At 35.0% G+C, this 22,333-nt stretch overlaps 1 protein-coding gene across 1 annotated transcript in view; it reads left to right on the top strand.

Moving 5' to 3' along the window:
• Positions 1-22,333, top strand: part of LOC141562174 (uncharacterized) — a 74,969-nt gene that overhangs the window by 17,679 nt on the left and 34,957 nt on the right. Inside the window, exon 2 of the mRNA XM_074302185.1 lies at positions 20,494-20,546. Within this exon, the coding sequence (XP_074158286.1) occupies positions 20,494-20,546 (53 nt within the window). The remainder of the gene's footprint in view (positions 1-20,493; positions 20,547-22,333) is intronic.

Below are 22,333 nucleotides of genomic sequence, written 5' to 3'. Positions count from 1 at the left end.
GAAATGTGTGAGTTCTGTGGAGTTTGAATCTTAAGGGAAATGAAGGACAAAGGAAAGAGGAATGAAAGTTTGCATTAAGGAATGAGAAAGTAATGGAAAGGTATTTGGGCATAGAAGGAAGAGGTGGGGAAGGGAGGAATGGAAATCTGTTTTCTTCAAAGGCTACTCACCTCATTCTACTCACCACCATCCCCCCATCCCCTTACCCCCCACCCCCGCTTTTGATATTCTAGTGGAACCTCTAGGAAAGTTGTTGAAGATTGTTTAAGGTATCTTGCAAGAAGGAAAGAGGAAAGTTTTTAAGGGAATGTTTTTGAACGGGGGAAGGATGAGCACATAGAAGGGTGAGCACATGGAATACTTTCCTATCCTCACCTCCCCCCCACCTCCAGCTGTTTCCTGCCAGTTTTTCAAAAGATGATTTAAATTGAAAGACTCAAGTTTGGGTTGATTGAATAATTGTTTCTTTATACATAAGGGTTTTATTGTTTGAGGAATATGGTCATAAATGTGATCCATACTAAAAGTTTACTTGCTATTTTAAGAGCTTCTTGAATTCTTGTATGTGGTATTTGGATATTCTGTATAAGTTTAAAATATAACTTTAAAGATTATATTGGGTCATCCTGAGATTATTTAAAGAGAATCAAAAATAATAGTTTTTTCCTTGGTTTTTTGAAAGTGTTTCTGTTAAGGACAATATGCAATTTGGGATATTTTTCCATGTATTGGGTATTTTAAAAGCAAACTGATTTGTATGAATAATGCACACTTATGGAACATTTATTTGGATATGATAATTGTTTAATTTGTGAACTTATTGAGACAAATTCTTTTCTATTATCAATATAAGGTTATGATAAATATTTGTTTAAAATTTATCAGATATCTGATTAATAGAATTTGTTAGTGGGAATTAAATTTTCTTGAGCTTAAAGTTAATAGTTAGTTAATGCTTTTTGGGATTTTTAAAGTTCCACCCTCTGGCAGTTAGTGGGACAATTGATTGGAAGTTGAGTTTTAACTGCTCATGTTATAGTTATGTTGAAATTTTTTTCCTGTAACTGATTTTAAGATGAAATCAATGGTCACTAAAATTGTTAATGCAATTCAATTATGTCATACCTTGCTATTTCAGTCTTATTATATATAATCATTGTATCCTAAATGCTTGGGCAAATAAGCATTTAGCCTGGTCATCTGTCTGCTACTGTTAGAAAACATAAATATTTTGTTTTAAAGTTTTAATCATTTTTTCACATAGGAAGCTGCTGGCCAATTTATTTTGGCCTCTTCTAATTTTTGCAGCACTCCTGTGGACCAAGTCTTTCTCTCATAGACTGTTCTAACTTTTATTTGTTAGATTTATGTTTTTGTTCTAGATTTTGGTCAAATTACAGATATTGACTTGCTTCTGGGACCTAGATCAGCTTTGATTGTCAGCACAGCAGACCCACCCCATGGAATGAGAGCCTCCAACCATATCTCAGACTGCAGCTTAAAAGAGAGCATGGAATAGACTCTGCTTCTAGTAAACTTTAGACTGATAAATTTTGTACTGATGTGGAGGACTTTGGGAATGGTTGATGAATGACTTTTAAACCTTGTCTAGGTTATTTATTACTGTGTGTTTAAAATTTGGGATGGGAGTTGTTAAAACTATTGCTGTAATCCAAAGACAGTGGGGGAAATTAGCTTTGGATTTCTCAGCAATTTCACCTACTTCTCTTTAATAGATGGGCATTCTATCAGGAGCCCCCAAACATTCTGGCACATACAGGTCTCTTTCCACTCTTTAGTATTTCTTTGGGATATAAGCCCAGTAGTAGTACTGCTGGGTCAAAGGGTATGCACAGTTTGATAACTTTTTGGGCATAGTTCCAAATTGCTCTCCAGAATGGCTGGATTCTTTCACAACTCCAACAACAATGCATTAGTGTCCCAGTTTTCCCACATCCCCTCCAACATTCATCATTATTTGTTCCTGTCATCTTAGCCAATCAGACAGGTGTGTGTAGTGGTGTCTCAGAGTTGTGTTAATTTGCATTTCTCTGAACAATAATGATGTGAAACACACTTTCATATGAGTGGATATAGTTTCAATTTCATCATCTGAGAATTTTCTATTCATATCCTTTGACCATTTATCAATTGGAGAATGGTTTGATTTCTTATCAGTTAGGGTCAGTTCTCCATAAATTTTGGAAATAAGATTTTTATTAGAACCTTTAACTGTAAAAATATTTTCCCAATTTCTTACTTCCCTTCTAATCTTGTTTATATTAGCTTTGTTTGTACAGAAGTTTTTAGTTTGATCTTCTATTTTGTGATCAATAATGATCTCTAGTTCTCCTCTGGTCATAAATTCCTTCCTCCTCCACAGGTCTGAGAGGTAGACTATCCTCTGTTCCTCTAATCTATTTATGGTCTCATTCTTTATGCCTAAATCATGGACCCATTTTGATCTTATCTTGGTATATGGTGTTAAGTGTGGATCCATATCTAATTTCTGAAAAACTAATTTCCAGGTTTCCCAACAGTTTTTTTTTTTTTCAAATAATGAATTTTTATCCCAAATGTTGGTATCTTTGGGTTTGTCAAACAGTAAATTGCTATAGTTGTACCCTTTTTTGTCCTTTGTACCTAATCTGTTCCACTGATCGACCGGTCTATTTCTTAGCCAATATCAAATGGTTTTGGTGACTGCTGCTATATAATACAGCTTTCTATCAGGTACACCTAGACGACCTTCATCTGATTTTTTTTTCCATTCATTCCCTTGCAATTCTCGACCTTTTATTCTTCCATATGAATTTTGTTGTTATTTTTTCTAGGTCATTTAAATAGTTTCTTGGGAGTCTGATTGGTATACCAGTAAATAAATAGATTAGTTTGGGGAGTATTGTCATCTTTATTATATTCACTCGGCCTATCCACGAACACTGAATGTCTTTCCAATTATTTAAAGCTGACTTTATTGTTGTGGCAAGTGTTTTGTAATTTTGCCCATATAATTCCTCACTTTGTTAGATAGATTCTGAAATATTTTATACTCTCGACATTTGTTTTGAATGGAATTTCTCTTTGTATCTCTTGTTGTTGCATTTTGTTGGTGATGTATAAAAATGCTGAGGATTTATGTGGATGTATTTTGTATCTAGCAACATTGCTGAAGTTGGGAATTATTTCTAATTCCTTTTTATTAGAATCTCTGGGGTTCTCTAAGTATACCATCATATATCTGAAAGAGTGAGAATTTAATTTCCTCATTACCTACTCTTCTTTTAATCTCTTTCTCAACTCTTATTGCCGAGGCTAAGATTTCTAATACAATATTGAATAGTAATGGTGATAGTGGGCAACTTTATTTCACTCCTGATCTTACTGGGAAAGGTTCCACTTTATCTCCATTACATATTATGCTTACTGATGTTCTTAAATATATGCTCCTGACTATTTTAAGGAAAGTCCATTTATTCCTATACTCTCAAGCGTTTTTAGTAGGAATGGATGTTGGATTTTATCAAATTCTTTTTCTGCATCTATTGAGATGATCATATGGTTTTTATTAATTTGATTATTAATATGGTCAATTATACTAATAGTTTTCCTAATATTAAACCAGCCCTGCATTCTTGGTATAAATCCTACTTGATCATAGTGTATTATTCTGGGGATGATTTTCTGAAGTATTTTTGCTATTATCTTATTTAAGATTTTAGCATCAGTATTCATTAAGGAGATTGGTCTATAGTTTTCTTTCTCAGTTTTCAGTCTACCTGGTTTAGGTATCAGTACCATGTTTGTGTCATAAAAGGAGTTTGGTAGGACTTCATCCCCTATTTTTTCAAATAGTTTATATAACATTGGGGCTAATTGTTCTTTAAATGTTTGGTAGAATTCCCATTTAAATCCATCTGGTCCTGGGGATTTTTTCCTGGGGAGTTGACTAATAGCTTGTTTTATTTCTTTTTCTGAAATGGGTCTATTTCAGCAATTTATCTCCTCTTCTGTTAATCTAGGAAGCCTATATTTTTGGAGGAAGTCATCCATTTCACTTAAGTTATCAAATTTATTGGCATAAAGTTGGGCAAAGTAACTCATTATTTCTCTAATTTCCTCTTCATTGGTAGAAAGGTCCACCTTTTTCATTTTTAAGACTTAACAATTTGATTTTCCTCATTCCTTTTTATGATCAGATTTACCAAAGGTTTATCTATTTTATTGGCTTTTTCATAAAACCAACTCTTGATTTTATTTATTAATTCAATAGTTTTTTTTTTAATTTCATATTATTGATTTCTCCTTTTAATTTTAGTATTTCAAGTTTAGTTATAGGTTGGGGGTTTTTAATTTGATCTTTTTTCTAGCTTTATCAGTTGCAGGCCCAAGTCATTGATCTTCTCTTTCTCTATTTTGTTCAAATAAGCCTCTAAAGATTAAAAATATCCCCTTATTACCACGTTAGCTGCATCCGACAGATTTTGGAATGATTCTCATCATTGTCATTATCTTAGGTGAAATTATTAATTGTTTCTATAATTTGCTCTTTCACCCAGTCATTCTTTAAGATGACATTATTCAGTTTCAAATTACTTTTTGGTCTATTCACCCCTAACTTCATATTGAATGTAGTTTTTATTGCATTTTGATCTGAAAAGAAGGCACTTACTATTTTTGCCTTCCTTCATTTAATTTTGAGATCTTTATGTCCTAATATATGGACTATTTTTGTATAGGATCCATGAACTGCTGAGAAGAAATCATATTCCTTTCTATCGCCATTCAGTTTTCTCTGAAAGGTCTATCATACCTTGTTTTTCTAATGTTCTATTTACTTTTTAAATTTCTTTCTTATTTGTTTTGTGGTTTGATTTGTCTAAATCTGGGAGTGCAAGGTTGAGATCTCCCACTATTATAGTTTTACTGTCTATTTCTTCTTGCAACTCTTAATGTTACCTTTAGAAAGTTATATGCTATACCACTTGGTGCATATAAGTTTAGTATTGATATGGCTTCATTGTTTATGTTACCTTTTAGCAGGATAGAGTTTCATTCCTTATCTCATTTAATTAGATCAACTTCTCTTTTGCTTGATCTGAGATAAGGATGGCTACCCCTGCTTTTTTGGATTTACTTGAAGCATAATAGGTTCTGCTCCAACCTTTAACCTTTACTCTGTATGTATCTCCCTGATTTAAGTGTGTTTCCTGTAAACAACATATTGTAGGGTTCTGAGTTTTGATCCAGTCTGCTATCCGACTCCGTTTAATGGGAGAGTTCATCCTATTCACATTTACAGTTAAATTACTAATTCTGTTTTTCCTGCCATCATATTATCCCCTGATTATGCTTTTTTTCCCTTGTCCCCCTGAACCCCTTCCACAGTATTTAATTTATAGGCCCCACTTGTGATGCACAGCCCTCCCTTTTTAGTATACCTCCCCCTCCTTTTAAGTCCCTTCCCTTTTTTTGTACCCTTCCCTTATTCCCCTTTTCCTTTTCCCTTTTCCTCTCCCCCCTTTTAATGAAGTGAGAGAGAATTCTCTGAAAAACAAATATGTCAATTATTTACTCTTTGAGCCTATTCTGATGAGAGTAAGATTCACACAATGTTTCTCCCCCTCTCCAAATTCCCTCAGATGTGGTAGATATTTATGCCTCTTCGTGGGATGTAGTTTCCCTCTTTTTATCTCTCCTTTCCCTTTTTCTGATACTATCCCCTTCCCTTTATTACTTCCCTTTTTTATATTATATCAGTAAAATAAAATTATCCATGTGGACTTTCTGTATATCCACACCAGAGAAATATAGTTCTCAAGAGTTCTTTTTACGTTTTTCTGCTTCAATTCAGTCTTGTGGATGTAGATCAAAAAAAAAAATTTTTAAGTCTGATTTTTTTCTTAGAAACCAATGGAATTCCTCTGTTTCTTTAAATGACCATCTTCTTCCATGGAAGAAAATGCTAAACTTAGCTGGGTAGTTTATCCTTGGTTGCATCCTTGTTCTTTTGCCTTTCGGAATATCAGGTTCCAGGCCCTTCGATCCTTTAATGTGGAGGTGGCCAGATCTTGAGTGACCCTTATTGTGGCACCTTGATATTTGAATTATTTTTTTTCCTACCTGCTTACAGTATATTTTCTTTAGTTTGATAGTTCTGCAGCTTATCCACAATATTGCGTGTTCTTCTTTTTTTAGGGTCTTTTTCAGAAGGTGTTTGATGAATTCTTTCAACGCCTATTTTCCCTTCTGTTTCTATTATCTCTGGCCAGTTCTCTTTGATGATTTCCTGTAAAATAGAATCTAGCCTCTTTTTTTGATCATAGTTTTCGGGAAGTCAAAAGATCCTCAGATTATCTCTCCTAGATCTATTTTCCAGGTCTATAGATTTTCTCAGTAAGTATTAGACATTATTCTCCAGCTTTTAATTTTTTCATTTTGTTTGGATGATTCTTGGTTTCTCAATGAATCATTCATTTCTATTTGTTCAGTCCTGATGTTTAATGAGTCATTTTCTTTATTCACATTTTTTAGTTCTTTTTGTATGTGCCCAGTTGAATTTTTACATGAATTATTTTGCTCTGTTGAATATTTTTCCATTTCACTAATTTTTTTTAGTGAGATATTTTCTTTTTCCAATTCACAAATCCTACTTTCCTGTGATTTTTAACCATTTCTAATTCACAAATTTTTTTTCACTGCACTTCCTGTGAATTCTTTATTTTTTCCAACTCAAATTTCAGGACGTTGTTATTCTCTAGCATAGCTTGTCTTTCCTTTCCCCATTTTTCTTCAAACTCTCTTAGCTTTTTTATGGTCTCTTTTAGGAGAATGTTATGTGATGGGGTGCAGGTATCATTCCCCTTTAGGGTGTTATATGGAGACTCTCTGCTGTTAACCTCCTCTGGGGTGGATACCTGCTCTTTCTCTGTAAAGAAGGTGTCAATCATTCTCTTCAGCTTCTTACTCATTGTTAAAAATCTGTGGGGTCTGCCCTTTGGGTAGGAAATGTATTTATCAGCTTCCTCCAGATGGGGATACGTTGCCTCCTGTGTCTGGACTAAGAGAGAGCTCTGAGAGAGAGTTCCCCTCCCCCCCAGAAGTGACTTAGAGATATTTAGTGCGGCTGCGTTGCTAGGAGTGCCCAGTGAAGGACCCTCACTGTGTGGCTAGCGACTTTCCTGAGACTAGAGGCTGAACAGTAAAAGCGTCACAAACCCCAGCCAAAGCCTCCCGTGGGGCCGAGAATATTAGCAGCTGACTCGGAAAGTCCCAGCGCTCAAACAAGAAGTGTCTTCCCAGAGAGCACAGTTCCTGCTGCGAAGGTTCCGGTTCCACGATTATAGGAGTTCTGCTGCTGCTGGATTTTTGCTGCAGGGAGAATTCCACTACCTCAGGCTGAGCCCTGCACTATATGGATTAGAGGCTGCCCTGAGCTGTGTCCCCCTCTGTTCAGGTTCTTAACTGCCCCAAGGAAAAGTCCTGGACAGCAGCAGGCGGCTGCACAGCTGTGCCGAGATCTGTTAGGTTGCTTCTGGTTTGGGGTGATTATATTATGTGGCTATTGTTTTAAAGTGGCTTTGATTTCTCTTCTTACTTGCTATTTTTAAAAGCAGGGTAGAGCTATCAGCCTATGCCAGATTTTTCTATTTCAGTGGCTTTTCTGATCCCAGAGTTTTCCCCAGTCCGTTGGGCACAGTGTGCTAGCCCCAATCCAACACTGTCTGTGCTGCTCTTTTGTTTTTTCCTCCCCTCGGAACCGACCTTTTTGGTCGAAATTCCAGATACTCTTCAGCTGGTATGTTGTGCTTCTAATCCTTGTGGTTTTTAACAGTCCAGCGTTATTTTTGAGGCTGATTTAACTAGTTGGTATTGAAGGAAGAAAGGAGCTTACAAATTCACATGTATCTTCTCCGCCATCTTACCTCCGCCTCTCTCCTCCCCCCCCCCCAACAGTTTCTTTCTTATCTGAAAAGCCTGCCAAAAATCTGGCCTTCCAGCAATCAACCTGAGCTCCGCCCATATTCTCCTACAAGCAGATAAAGGTAGCAAAGGTGGAGTCGTCTTTGGTCAGAGAGTTGAAAGATGCCAGCCAAGATGCTTTGCATCAGAGACTCTCTGTCCCACCACTTTCGGTGTGTATCTTCATCTATCTAATGCCTTTTACTAACCAGACTTTAACCTTGCTTCTAAACCTTGCAATAAACCTTGTTTTTAACCCATCTAGTTTTTCGGGCCTGTAAATTCATTTACAGGGGTCTCTTTAACTTTGTATCCTTGCGCCGAATCCTAAGGCGTTGCAGGGGAGCTCCATGTGATTCCCTGTACCCCAATCCTGCCACTAGACCTCAATTGATCCTAATCTTAATCCTATTGATGTATATACCTCCTCGTTAGGTTCCCTGTTACCTCATCAGTCTTCCAGGATTTGTTCAGTCAAGCTCTGATCTAAATGCATAGACTTTGTTAGCTAAAATTCTCTTTTACAATGCTTCTTATGCAACTCTCCTCTTGCTTTTTATATATCTGCACCCTATGTACCCAATACTGGGTTCTATAATTCAAATGGCATGATCATTTTCATAATCTTTTTTTCCATAATTATAGAAGTTTTTTTGAAATAAATATTAAAACTTTTTCTACATATCTTTTTACATATTCAATCTTTTTTTTTTAATTTTTTTTATTATATATATATATATATTTTATAATATTATCCCTTGTATTCATTTTTTCAAATTACCCCCCCTCCCTTATTCCCTCCCCCCGACGACAGGCAATACCATACATTTTACATGTGTTACAATATAGTCTAAGTACAATACATGTGTGTGAATATCATTTTCTTGTTGCACAATAAACATTAGAATCCGAAGGTACATGCAACCTGGGCAGACAGATATTAGTGCTAACAATTTACATTCCCCTCCCAGTGTTTCTTCTCTGGGTGTATCTACCTCTGTCCATCATTGATCAACTGGAAGTGAGTTGGATCTTCTTTATGTTGAAGATTTCCACTTCCATCAGAATACATCCTCATACAGTATCGTTGTTGAAGTATACAGTGATCTTCTGGTTCTGCTCATTTCACTCAGCATCAGTTGATTTAAGTCTCTCCAACCCTCTCTGTATTCCTCCTGCTGGTCATTTCTTACTGAGCAATAATATTCCATAACTTTCATATACCACAATTTACCCAACCATTCTCCAACTGATGGACATCCATTCATCTTCCAGTTTCTAGCTACAACAAAAAGAGCTGCCACAAACATTTTGGCACATATATGTCTCTTTCCGTTCTTTAGTATTTCTTTGGGATATAATCCCAGTAGTAGCGCTGCTGGGTCAAAGGGTATGCACAGTTTGATAACTTTTTGGGCATAATTCCAGATTGCTCTCCAGAATGGCTGGATTCTTTCACAACTCCACCAGCAATGTATTAGTGTCCCAATTTCCCCACATCCCCTCCAACATTTGTCATTATTTGTTCCTGTCATCTTAGCCAATCTGACAGGTGTGTAGTGGTATCTCAGAGTGGTCTTAATTTGCATTTCTCTGATCAGTAGTGATTTGGAACACTCTTTCATGTGAGTGGATATAGTTTCAATTTCTTCCTCTGAGAATTGTCTGTTCATATCCTTTGACCATTTATCAATTGGAGAATGGTTCGGTTTCTTTTTTTTTTTTTTTTTTTTTTTTTTTTTTTTTTTTCTTTTTTTTTTATTATATATATATATATATATATTTTATAATATTATCCCTTGTATTCATTTTTCCAATTTACCCCCCCTCCCTCTATTCCCTCCCCCCGACGACAGGCAATACCATACATTTTACATGTGTTACAATATAGTCTAGGTACAATACATGTGTGCGAATATCACTTTCTTGTTGCACAATAAACATTAGAATCCGAAGGTTCATGCAACCTGGGCAGACAGATATTAGTGCTAACAATTTTCATTCCCCTCCCAGTGTTTCTTCTCTGGGTGCAGCTACCTCTGTCCATCATTGATCAACTGGAAGTGAGTTGGATCTTCTTTATGTTGAAGATTTCCACTTCCATCAGAATACATCCTCATACAGCATTGTTGTTGAAGTGTACAGTGATCTTCTGGTTCTGCTCATTTCACTCAGCATCAGTTGATTTAAGTCTCTCCAGGCCTCTCTATATTCCTCCTGTTGGTCATTTCTTACCGAGCAATAATATTCCATAACCTTCATATACCACAATTTACCCAACCATTCTCCAACTGATGGACATCCATTCATCCTCCAGTTTCTAGCTACAACAAAAAGAGCTGCCACAAACATTTTGGCACATATATGTCTCTTTCCGCTCTTTAGTATTTCTTTGGGATATAATCCCAGTAGTAGCGCTGCTGGGTCAAAGGGTATGCACAGTTTGATAACTTTTTGGGCATAATTCCAGATTGCTCTCCAGAATGGCTGGATTCTTTCACAACTCCACCAGCAATGTATTAGTGTCCCAGTTTTCCCACATCCCCTCCAACATTTGTCATTATTTGTTCCTGTCATCTTAGCCAATCTGACAGGTGTGTAGTGGTATCTCAGAGTGGTCTTAATTTGCATTTCTCTGATCAGTAGTGATTTGGAACACTCTTTCATGTGAGTGGATATAGTTTCAATTTCTTCCTCTGAGAATTGTCTGTTCATATCCTTTGACCATTTATCAATTGGAGAATGGTTCGGTTTCTTATAAATTATGGGTCAGTTCTCTATATATTTTGGAAATGAGACCTTTGTCAGAACCTTTGTTTTTAAAAATATTTTCCCAATTTGTTACTTCCCTTCTAATCTTGTTTGCATTAGTATTATTTGTACAGAAACTTTTTAGTTTGATGTAATCAAAATCTTCTATTTTGTGATCAATAATGATCTCTAGTTCTCCTCTGGTCATAAATTCCTTCCTCCTCCACAAGTCTGAGAGGTAGATTATCCTCTGTTCCTCTAATCTATTTATTATCTCCCTCTTTATGCCTAAATCATGGACCCATTTTGATCTTATCTTGGTATATGGTGTTAAGTGTGGATCCATATCTAATTTCTGCCATACTAATTTCCAGTTTTCCCAACAGTTTTTTCCGAATAATGAATTTTTATCCCTAATGTTGGAATCTTTGGGTTTGTCAAAGATTAGATTGCTATAGATGTACCCTTTTTTGTCCTTTGTATCTAATCTGTTCCACTGATCTACCGGTCTATTTCTTAGCCAATACCAAATGGTTTTGGTGACTGCTGCTATATAATATAGCTTTAGATCAGGTACACTTAGACCACCTTCCTCTGAGTTTTTTTTCATTAGTTCCCTTGCAATTCTTGACCTTTTATTCTTCCATATGAATTTTGTTGTTATTTTTTCTAGGTCATTAAAATAGTTTCTTGGGAGTCTGATTGGTATAGCACTAAATAAATAGATTAGTTTGGGGAGTATTGTCATCTTTATTATATTCGCTCGGCCTATCCAAGAGCACTGAATGTCTTTCCAATTATTTAAATCTGATTTTATTTTTGTGGCAAGTGTTTTGTAATTTTTCTCATATAATTCCTGACTTTTCTTTGGTAGATGGATTCCCAAATATTTTATACTCTCAACATTTGTTTGGAATGGAATTTCTCTTTGTATCTCTTGCTGTTGCATTTTGTTAGTGATATATAAAAATGCCGAGGATTTATGTGGATTTATTTTGTATCCTGCCACTTTGCTGAAATTTTGAATTATTTCTAGTAGCTTTTTAGCAGAGTCTTTGGGGTTCTCTAAGTATACCATCATGTCGTCTGCAAAAAGTGATAGTTTAATTTCCTCATTTCCTACTCTAATTCCTTGAATCTCTTTCTCGGCTCTTATTGCCGAGGCTAGCGTTTCTAGTACTATATTGAATAGTAATGGTGATAGTGGGCAACCTTGTTTCACTCCTGATCTTACTGGGAAAGGTTGCAGTTTATTTCTATTGCATATTATGCTTACTGACGGTCTTAAATATATACTCCTGATTATTCTAAGGAATAATCCATTTATTCCTATACTCTCAAGAGTTTTTAGTAGGAATGGATGTTGGATTTTGTCAAATGCTTTTTCTGCATCTATTGAGATGATCATATGGTTCTTATTAATTTGATTATTAATATGGTCAATTATATTAATAGTTTTTCTAATATTAAACCAGCCCTGCATTCCTGGAATAAATCCTACTTGATCATAGTGTATTATCTTGGAGATGATTTTCTGAAGTCTTTTTGCTAATATCTTATTTAAGATTTTAGCATCAATATTCATTAAGGAGATTGGTCTATAATTTTCTTTCTCAGTTTTCGATCTACCAGGTTTAGGTATCAGTACCATGTCTGTGTCATAAAAGGAATTTGGTAGGACTCCTTCATCCCCTATTTTTTCAAATAATTTATATAACATTGGGGCTAATTGTTCTTTAAATGTTTGGTAGAATTCACATGTGAATCCATCTGGCCCTGGGGATTTTTTCCTGGGGAGTTGATTAATAGCTTGTTCTATTTCTTTTTCTGAAATGGGACTATTTAAGCAATTTATCTCCTCCTCTGTTAATCTAGGGAGCCTATCTTTTTGTTGTAGCTAGAAACTGGAGGATGAATGGATGTCCATCAGTTGGAGAATGGTTGGGTAAATTGTGGTATATGAAGGTTATGGAATATTATTGCTCGGTAAGAAATGACCAGCAGGAGGAATATAGAGAGGCCTGGAGAGACTTAAATCAACTGATGCTGAGTGAAATGAGCAGAACCAGAAGATCACTGTACACTTCAACAACAATGCTGTATGAGGATGTATTCTGATGGAAGTGGAAATCTTCAACATAAAGAAGATCCAACTCACTTCCAGTTGATCAATGATGGACAGAGGTAGCTGCACCCAGAGAAGAAACACTGGGAGGGGAATGAAAATTGTTAGCACTAATATCTGTCTGCCCAGGTTGCATGTACCTTCGGATTCTAATGTTTATTGTGCAACAAGAAAGTGATATTCGCACACATGTATTGTACCTAGACTATATTGTAACACATGTAAAATGTATGGTATTGCCTGTTGTCGGGGGGAGGGAATAGAGGGAGGGGGGGTAAATTGGAAAAATGAATACAAGGGATAATATTATAAAATATATATATATATATATAATAAAAAAAAAAAATCTAGGGAGCCTATATTTTTGGAGGAAGTCATCCATTTCACTTAAGTTATCAAATTTATTGGCATAAAGTTGGGCAAAGTAACTCCTTATTATTTCTCTAATTTCCTCTTCATTGGTGGAAAGATCCCCCTTTTCATTTGTAAGACTATCAATTTGATTTTCCTCTTTCTTTTTTTTGATCAAATTTACCAAAGGTTTATCTATTTTATTGGCTTTTTCATAAAACCAACTCTTGGTTTTATTTATTAATTCAATAGTTTTTTTACTTTCAATTTTATTGATTTCTCCTTTTAATTTTTGTATTTCGAGTTTAATTTTTGGTTGGGGGACATATTCAATCTTTTTAACGCTCCTCCAGTAACATGTAAACGATCTATTTTCATACAGCTCTCCAGCATATCTGATCTCATGGTTTAACTATAGTAATACATATGGTCTGAATGAAATGAACACCACTTGGTTTAATTGTCATTTCCCTTCTTATTCATGATACAATGTCCTTTTCCTTTAATGGTGTTTAAATCTTTTTTGGAAAGCCATTTGTTTATAATGTAATTGAATAATTCACTGTGAGTGGGCAAAAGGATGATAGAGAAGAACTAAATATTTTCAGTTTGTATTCATTCTTTAAAAATCCTGAATAATTGTGATTGTAATAGAGAGCATAATCATAAAATTTTGTTATTAATATTTTACCTCTTTTAAGCTGCACTGATTGATTTGCTTCTTATAAAAGTTTGCTCATATGCAGTGTAATTGAAATGATATTTTTCTTTTAAATATGGCTTTACAGTTTTTGAAAGTAAATTCCATCCCTATCCCCAATAATCATATCCCAGAAAGGAACTCTTATTTCAAATGAGAACATATTAGTCTTTTCTTGTACTAAGCATGGCCAGAATTTATCTTGGTTACTTGTGTACGAGGCTACTCTAAACTTACTTCCTGCCTGTTTTGTAATTTTCTAGTGCAAAGAATTCTTTTCCCATTCTTCCTGTACTTAAGATTACTTATATAACAGATTTGTGGGTTTACTTGCTTCTAATTTCTTAGTTATCTAGACATTTCCAATCATTTTTCTTTATTTTATTTGCCTTTTATAACTGTAGAGTTTTGATTGAGACTAGGTTTTTTTGTTTTTGTTTTTGTTTCTTTTGGATGTAATTTACCATGCAGTAATGGTGCAATCCTTTGGAAACTTATTTTTTTATAAATTTTTATAGCTCAAGTTATAATAATGTTTTAATTTTCAAGCCTTAGGCTTTTTTCTCAATCTTTCTACTTCCTGGACATTCTATTCCTTTTTATGAAGTAAGTAGACTTTTGCTTCTGTATATCAAATTTTCTCCACCCTCTTATCTAACTGACAAGACTATCTTCTGGTACCTCTTTTGCTGAGTAATGTAGCCACTTCCCATTTCTTTCTGGTGGATCAACTTCAATTTTTCACTGAATAACACTGAGTGACTTTTAGAAATTCATAACCCATAAATCTATATTATTTTCCCCCTCAATATCATCAGGTCCCTTTGGGTGTATAATTAGTTCACGGCAGAAGATGCCTAAATTTATACATCCAAGAATCAATTACTTAACATAAATCTCATTCTCAACAAATCCAAATTATCTCCTTTTAAAATCTCCACTCATTTTGTTCCTTTCAATGAGGACACTCCCTCATTTTTATATAGCATTATATTAGTTGTTAAATGTTCTACGTGTAAAGTATCTTAGGTATTTACTCCTTTCTCTTTGCCCATATGAACATTACTTATCTTGGGTTTACAGTCTTGTTGCCTCTAGGTAGGAGAATTTAAATAATATTTTTTTCTAATTACCATTGTTATTGATAACTTTAAACATTGTCAATATTTCTCCATATTTTTCTCACTTGCATAGATTCCCCACATGCTTTATGAAAAATATTTTACAATACTAAATAGAAAAGCCAAAAAAGGGAAAAATATTAGCCACCACAAAGCATTGAACTTATAGGCAATATTAAACTCTCTTTTACTTCCAATGCAAGGAGGTGAGGGGAGAGAATCAATTGTTAAATTTCCTGTGCAAGGTCTGTCTTGCTGTTGCAACTCTGTAAAGATAAATATGACCTCCATTGAGATGCAGATGAAATATTCCTGCAAATATCTCATACTTCCACGTGTCTATCTTGGAAGGTGTTTGTGCAGTAAACAACTTCTCTCTTTCAAAAACCTTTTGGTGACTGGGGGAATAATTCTTCAGAGCATTCATTCAGAGTGTTCCCAGTTTACTCATTTCACAAATTTTGACTTAACTTTTATTAGAAATTTATTTTACTGTCTCTTCTAAAAAAAAGTTTTGTTGTTCTGAAGAGAACATAGAAGAAGCTTTGGAAATAAAAACTTCCACTAAGAAGAAGAAAAATAAAGAAAATTTATTCGTTAATGATCTTGAAAACTGAAATCCTGATGCTTCAAAAATGGGCATCTCTCTGGACAGACAGGAACTCTCATGAACCCGTAAGGTGTTTAAGAATGTTAGAATCCCTTTGGAAATTGTGATAGCTTCCTAATCAAATTACAAAAGGTACAGAAATTGGGACTTCTATCATTTTAATGAGAATAAACCAAATGGAATGTAGACTACAAATGTGAAAAAAGGGAAGCTATTTTTAAGTAGCCTTTTTTGTAATATTCTTCTGTCACTCCAAAAGCTTGGAGATGCCTGAACAATCGGACATGATGAGACTGGCTGAAGAAATTCTGTATGTGACAGAAGCAGTAATAATATCATGAACGAAAATCAATGAATTTAAGGAAAATCCCAGAGATATCTTTGTGAATGAATATGAGCTCTTCCCCCTAATTAGAACCATAACAAAAGCTAAGCAATAGTTTAGTAACCACTCACATCAAAAAACTATTAGAGAACAAAGGAGAAAAATAAGAAGTTTTCAATAAGAGATTGCAAAGCATGGAATTCAGTACACTTCATTTACTCAACTCTTAATAGTGAAAGAAGTAGGGATCCCAATACAAGATGCTTAATAGCCAAATGAGTATTCTTCTCAATTGAAAAACATACTCTGGTGTTTTTGTTTTACAGAGAAAATGGATTTAAAACAATTCAAAAGGAAGAAATAAACAGCATGGTAAGGAAGTCCAATTCCTGGGGAATTTTCTCATTTGTATTCTTTCAGTATTTTTTAAGGGCTGGCTTCTATGCATTCTCATGAAAACTCTGGGATGCAGTGAGGAGGATGCAGAACAGGCCTCAAACATTGTAACATGGAATTTGCTGGGAGTTTTGTGAGACTCTCATGACTTGAACAAACTAAAACTGCCACAGGCACAATTATTCTTATTCTTAGGAATTGGGAATTAGGGAAGAAGTCCTTTTTCAATACTCTAATGTGATGTTAGGTTTTGCAAGTGGTACTAGGAATATATATTCACTGTCTCCAACAGGATTGTTCATTACAACCATTCTTCTCACCCTAAGCAATTTGAAACCCCAGGAAAAAATGTAAATCAGTGATTTATTTCCCCTAAAATTCTCTTGACACCTTCTTTCTTGCTGATCTTTTTCAGCTGCCAAGGAATGAAAATCTGTGTAGAAAAGCCCAAAACTGTAGATCCAAGTATAACGTTTCCAGACTAATGAATTAATATGTCCCCATGGATCTCATCCTCTACACATCCAAATTACCTTCTCCAACTCCTGGCATTCAGATTTATAGATAACTCTCAGTGCTCTCCGCCCTTACACCTATATAGTAACATACCAGTTACCAAATCCTGTCTGTTCCAATTCTTCCGTATCTCCATATTTATTCCTTTCTCTATTCCTACAGCAATATTACACACTCTGCTTCTTGCTCTTATCACTACTTGTTGGCACTTTTTTACAATAAACAATTGGAAAAGATGGCTGCAGAGGAAAAAAAAAAAAGTTCATACAATAAAAAAAGTAGGTGAATTCCACATAAAGAGGGATACCCGCCAGCAAAATAAGACAGCAGGGAATAGTTTATCTGTCAGATTGATGGATAAGGGAAGAATTTATCAACAAAGACGACAGAGGGCATTGCAAAATAGAAAGTAGATTGTGTTGATTATATATTAAAAAAAAAAAAAAAAGTTTTGACAGACACAACCAATGCACCCAACATTAGAGGGAAAACAGAAAAGTGAGGGAAATGTTGTTTTGCAATAAGTATCTCTGGTAAAGGTCTCATTTCTTAGATATATAGAGACTGAGTCAAATTTATTATGCTATCTATGTCATCATCAATTGGTAAATGCTCAAAATACCTGATCAAGCAATTTTCAGACAAGGAAATCAAAATTATTTATTGTCATACAAAAAATATTCTTAATCACTAATGATCAGAGAAATACACATTAAACTAACTCTGAGTTATCATTTCACACTTCTGAGAGTGGCTAATATGAGCAAAAGTAGTTGGATGTTGGAGGGGATGTGGGAAAAGTGGGCCAGTACAAGTACTGTTGTGGAGTTTTAATTGAATCAACCCTTCTGGAGAGCAATTCGGAACAATAACCAAAGGGATATCAAATCTGCATCCTCTTTGACCCAGCAATAACACTATTAGGTCTAGAAAAGGAGGTACAAACATTTATAGCAGCCCTTTTGCTAGCTAAGAATTAGAAATCAAAGGGGATTCCCATCAATTGCAGAATGACCCAAGAAGTTGCGGTATAAGTAATATTGTAATGAAATAATATTGTATTATGTCCTGAGAAATGAGAAACAGGTTAATTTCAGGAAAAAATGGTAAGGCCTGAATTGATTTATACTGAACAGGATCAGGAAGTAGTACATTGAAACAGGAGTATTGTTGGATAAAAAACTTTGAATAACAATTATTTTCAAACAATAAAATAATCCAAAAAGAGAGATGATGAAAATATCTGTCTGCAGAGAAAGAACTGATCTTGATTGACTATTGACTGAATCACGGTATTTTCCAATTTTTCTTTCTTTCATTTTTTTCTTTGAGTCTTCTTGTCTAAAATGACTAAAATGGAAATGTTTTACATTATTGCACAACTGTAATTTGAATCTGACCACTTACTGTCCCAGGAAGAAGTGGAAAGAAAGAAGTGAGGAAGTGATAGGATGTCAAACTCAAAATGTTATTTTTTTATTATTATTATATATATATATATATTTTTTTAAATAATATTATCCCTTGTGTTCATTTTTCCAAATTATCCTCCCTCCTTCTACTCCCTCCCCCCCCCGATGACAGGCAATCCCATACATTTTACATGTGTTGCAATATAACCTAGATACAATACATGTGTGTAAATCCCATTTTCTTGTTGCACAATAAGCATTAGATTCTGAAGGTACATGTAATCTGGGCAGACAGATATTAGTGCTAACAATTTACATTCACTTCCCAGTGTTTCTTCTCTGGGTGTATCTATCTCTGTCCATCATTGATCAACTGGAAGTGAGTTGGATCTTCTTTATGTTGAAGATTTCCACTTCCATCAGAATACATCCTCATACAGTATTATTGTTGAAGTGTACAGTGATCTTCTGGTTCTGCTCATTTCACTCAGCATCAGTTGATGTAAGTCTCTCCAAGCCTCTCTGTATTCCTCCTGCTGGACCTTTCTTACAGAGCAATGATATTCCATAACCTTCATATACCACAATTTACCCAACCATTCTCCAACTGATGGGCATCCATTCATCTTCCAGTTTCTAGCTACAACAAATAGAGCTGCCACAAACATTCTGGCACATACAGGTCTCTTTCCGCTCTTTAGTATTTCTTTGGGATATAAGCCCAGTAGTAGTACTGCTGGGTCAAAGGGTATGCACAGTTTGATAACATTTTGGGCATAGTTCCAAATTGCTCTCCAGAATGGCTGGATTCTTTCACAACTCCACCAGCAATGTATTAATGTCCCAGGTTTCCCACATCCCCTCCAACATTCATCATTATTTGTTCCTGTCATCTTGGCCAATCTTTCAGGTGTGTAGTGGTATCTCAGAGTTGTCTTAATTTGCATTTCTCTGAGCAGTAGTGATTTGGAACACTCTTTCATATGAAACTCAAAGCTTTAAATAAAATATTTTTAAAAATAATATATTTTACTTAATCTAGCAATGTTTCTTTTCCAAAAAAATCATCGTTTGAGGATGAAGCACAATTTTTTAAAGTTTCATAAGAGCAAAAATATATTCTGCAAGGTAAACTAATGCAGTATTGGTGGGGTTTCAGAATGGTAGACTATCATTACAAATCACCATAGCAGTATCCTCGTGAAATACAGAAATCAATGTACCCCTCCTCTGTTTCTATCTTCACCTTATTAGGAATGTAACAAATGGAGTGTAGTGTGCAAAGAAGTCAAAAGAAGAGATTATGTTTATGTTCAAAGAGCACTTCTCATAGCATTCTTGTGGACATGCCTGATAAGTGAAGACTGACTAAATAAATCCTAGAATCCTAATCAAAAAGAAACAAACTAGTCATTTAAATAGATCGATTTAAGAAAATGGAAAATTCTGGATACCTCTCTGAATTAATGAGTACGATAATTAAATCAAATTAAAAGCACAAAGTCATTTAGTAACAACCAATAAGATTTATATAAATACATTTTTTGAATTACAAGAGAAATAATTTGTTGTAATGCCTGAGAAACTGAGCCAGATAGAGATTAGAGAATATTTAATAATTTATTTAATGGAGAGATATAATGGGACCAAATGGATCCATGGTTTGGTCCCAAGACTGAATGAGACTATTGTCTCTAAGAATCCAGCAAACAATGTGAGTTCTCAAAGACATATATACACATGGCGCAGATGCAGGGGGTAGACTGAGGCAAGGGCGGAGTCAGGGTGCTGAGAGTGGGAAGGGGACTCTGACAGGGTGGGGTGAGGCATTGGAGGTGAGATGGCATAATCAGGGGGAGGCACCCCGGACATGGGGAGAGACATTTGATAAGATGGTATCTGACATCCCATAGCTTGGGATGGGGAGAGCAATTCTGATATTCTAAAACAAACGATCTTTTATCCTTATCAAATATTCTGATAAAGAGCAGGAGGAGGTTTTGCAGGACTGAGCTTTGACTGAAGCTGAGAAACTGAGTCAGGACTTGGTCAGGATAATTAGGGAGACTGAGAACTGTGGCATAACATTCCAAATAGTGATTCATGGCAAAATCCTCAAAGGAAAGAAACCCAAGGCAATAACTGATAAAAAGCTGTCAATATTTCATTCACTTCAATGAAAATAATACAAAATACCTTAAAATACATCATTCCTGTTTTCCAGAGACATGCTACAGGCAATTGCCGAAGAAAGAAAGAAATTAAATTTGAAAAAAGGTAGGAGAGTTCAGTTTAAGGATACAGTTATAATATGGGTTCCAACAAGTTTTATTTGGAGTCTAATTATAAGCCCTCTCCTGAAAATTGTTTCCTATATTGAGAAAGACGATGGTAAAATCATTGAAATCAAGGCTTCATACATGGGACCTTAAGGCACTTTTGGGGGCATTCTAAAATATCAAAATCTTTTACGATGAAAGACCATGTCATTTCCCTCTTATTAAGAATTCTGAATGGGGGGGGGAACTTTTAAAACTGTTTTAAAGTTATTCTTTAATAGTTGAAATAATATTGTACATAGTCACTGCTCCCAAAAGGATTATGACTTAAAGAAATCACCTTTACTAGTTTCAACAATATGAAAGAGAATTTAGTGAAATTCATCACCAGAACTATTGGAGGGGAGAAGTATTGAAATATTATTTATAATATAGCCATTCTCAAATTTATTCCTACACTCTCAATACTGAGCCAGATTCGTGAATTCAGTGAAAGATGCATAGACACATAGATTAGGTACACATACACATATATGCTTTATAAATAAAGTTCAGCAAAAATTACAAAACTGAAAAGAATATACAATGTTAAGTTTATGTCTTCCACAGCCTCTCTGCCAATGAGAGATTTATATTTTTTATTTTCCTTAGGTTAGGGCTAGGATTCTTCTTCTTCTTCTTCTTCTGCTTCTTCTTCTTCTTCTTCTTCTTCTTCTTCTTCTTCTTCTTCTTCTTCTTCTTCTGCTTCTTCTTCTTCTTCTTCTTCTTCTTCTTCTTCTTCTTCTTCTTCTTCTCCTTCTCCTTCTTCTGCTCCTTCTTCTGCTCCTTCTTCTTCTCCTTCTTCTCCTTCTTCTCCTTCTTCTCCTTCTTCTTCTTCTTCTCCTTCTTCTTCTTCTTCTTCTTCTTCTTCTTCCTTCTGTTTCCAATTTTTTTCTTTCTTTCTTTTAAAATATATTTAAAGCATAATACCATACACAAAAAAGTTATGAAAATAGAAAAAGGAATAAAAGCATTGTCATTTGTACATGCCTAAAAAAAGGATTCAAAATATGTAATATTTTTTTCAAGAAAATGGGTATAAAATAGAACAAAGTTTATTCAGAACTGTCCCATCTTTGCTTCCTTGTAGCTTTTCTCTTGTTCTTTGCTGTGCACTTTTTACTTTATTCTTTTCTTCCTTTTCTTCCCTTCCCCACAATCTCCCTCAAGGAGACTGGAGTTTAGCATGTTTATGTTAGCACAATAAAAACATGCCTATATACACTCACATACACACCTAGACATATATACACATGGGAGGGATACAATAACTCTTGAATGGGGGGGAGTCATCCAGAAAGAATTCAGAAACTCAGGTCGCTTTATGTTGCCATAAGGCAGGCAAAGCTGATTAACAGAAGTAGTTATTTAGAAGGGGAGAGACGGGAAGTTTCAAAGGAAAGAAGTCAAAGCAGGGCATGTTAAATATTGTAGATAGATAAGCAGTGTTTATACAAAAGTACATTGAGAGTTTGCATCCCTATCATGGCCTTCTGATTATTGTATACAGTAACTTTGGGCATCAGTTCAGGACAGCTCCCTTTGTGCAAAATATCCTTTCATTTCATGAAATGCAATAAGAGCTCACATGGGAATTAGGGAATCCTGTCAGCATCCCTGCCTGGGGCCCACCTAGACACTGGTTGCCACCAGGGACATAACTTTTCGCTGGGCTCTATTCATCCCAGCACACTCACATAGATACATACATATATACACACACAAATGCATGTATATGTGTGTGTA

This window comes from Sminthopsis crassicaudata, chromosome 3 (assembly GCF_048593235.1).
Source record: "Sminthopsis crassicaudata isolate SCR6 chromosome 3, ASM4859323v1, whole genome shotgun sequence".
NCBI lineage: Eukaryota > Metazoa > Chordata > Mammalia > Dasyuromorphia > Dasyuridae > Sminthopsis > Sminthopsis crassicaudata.
This window is presented reverse-complemented; position numbering and strand designations above follow the sequence as displayed.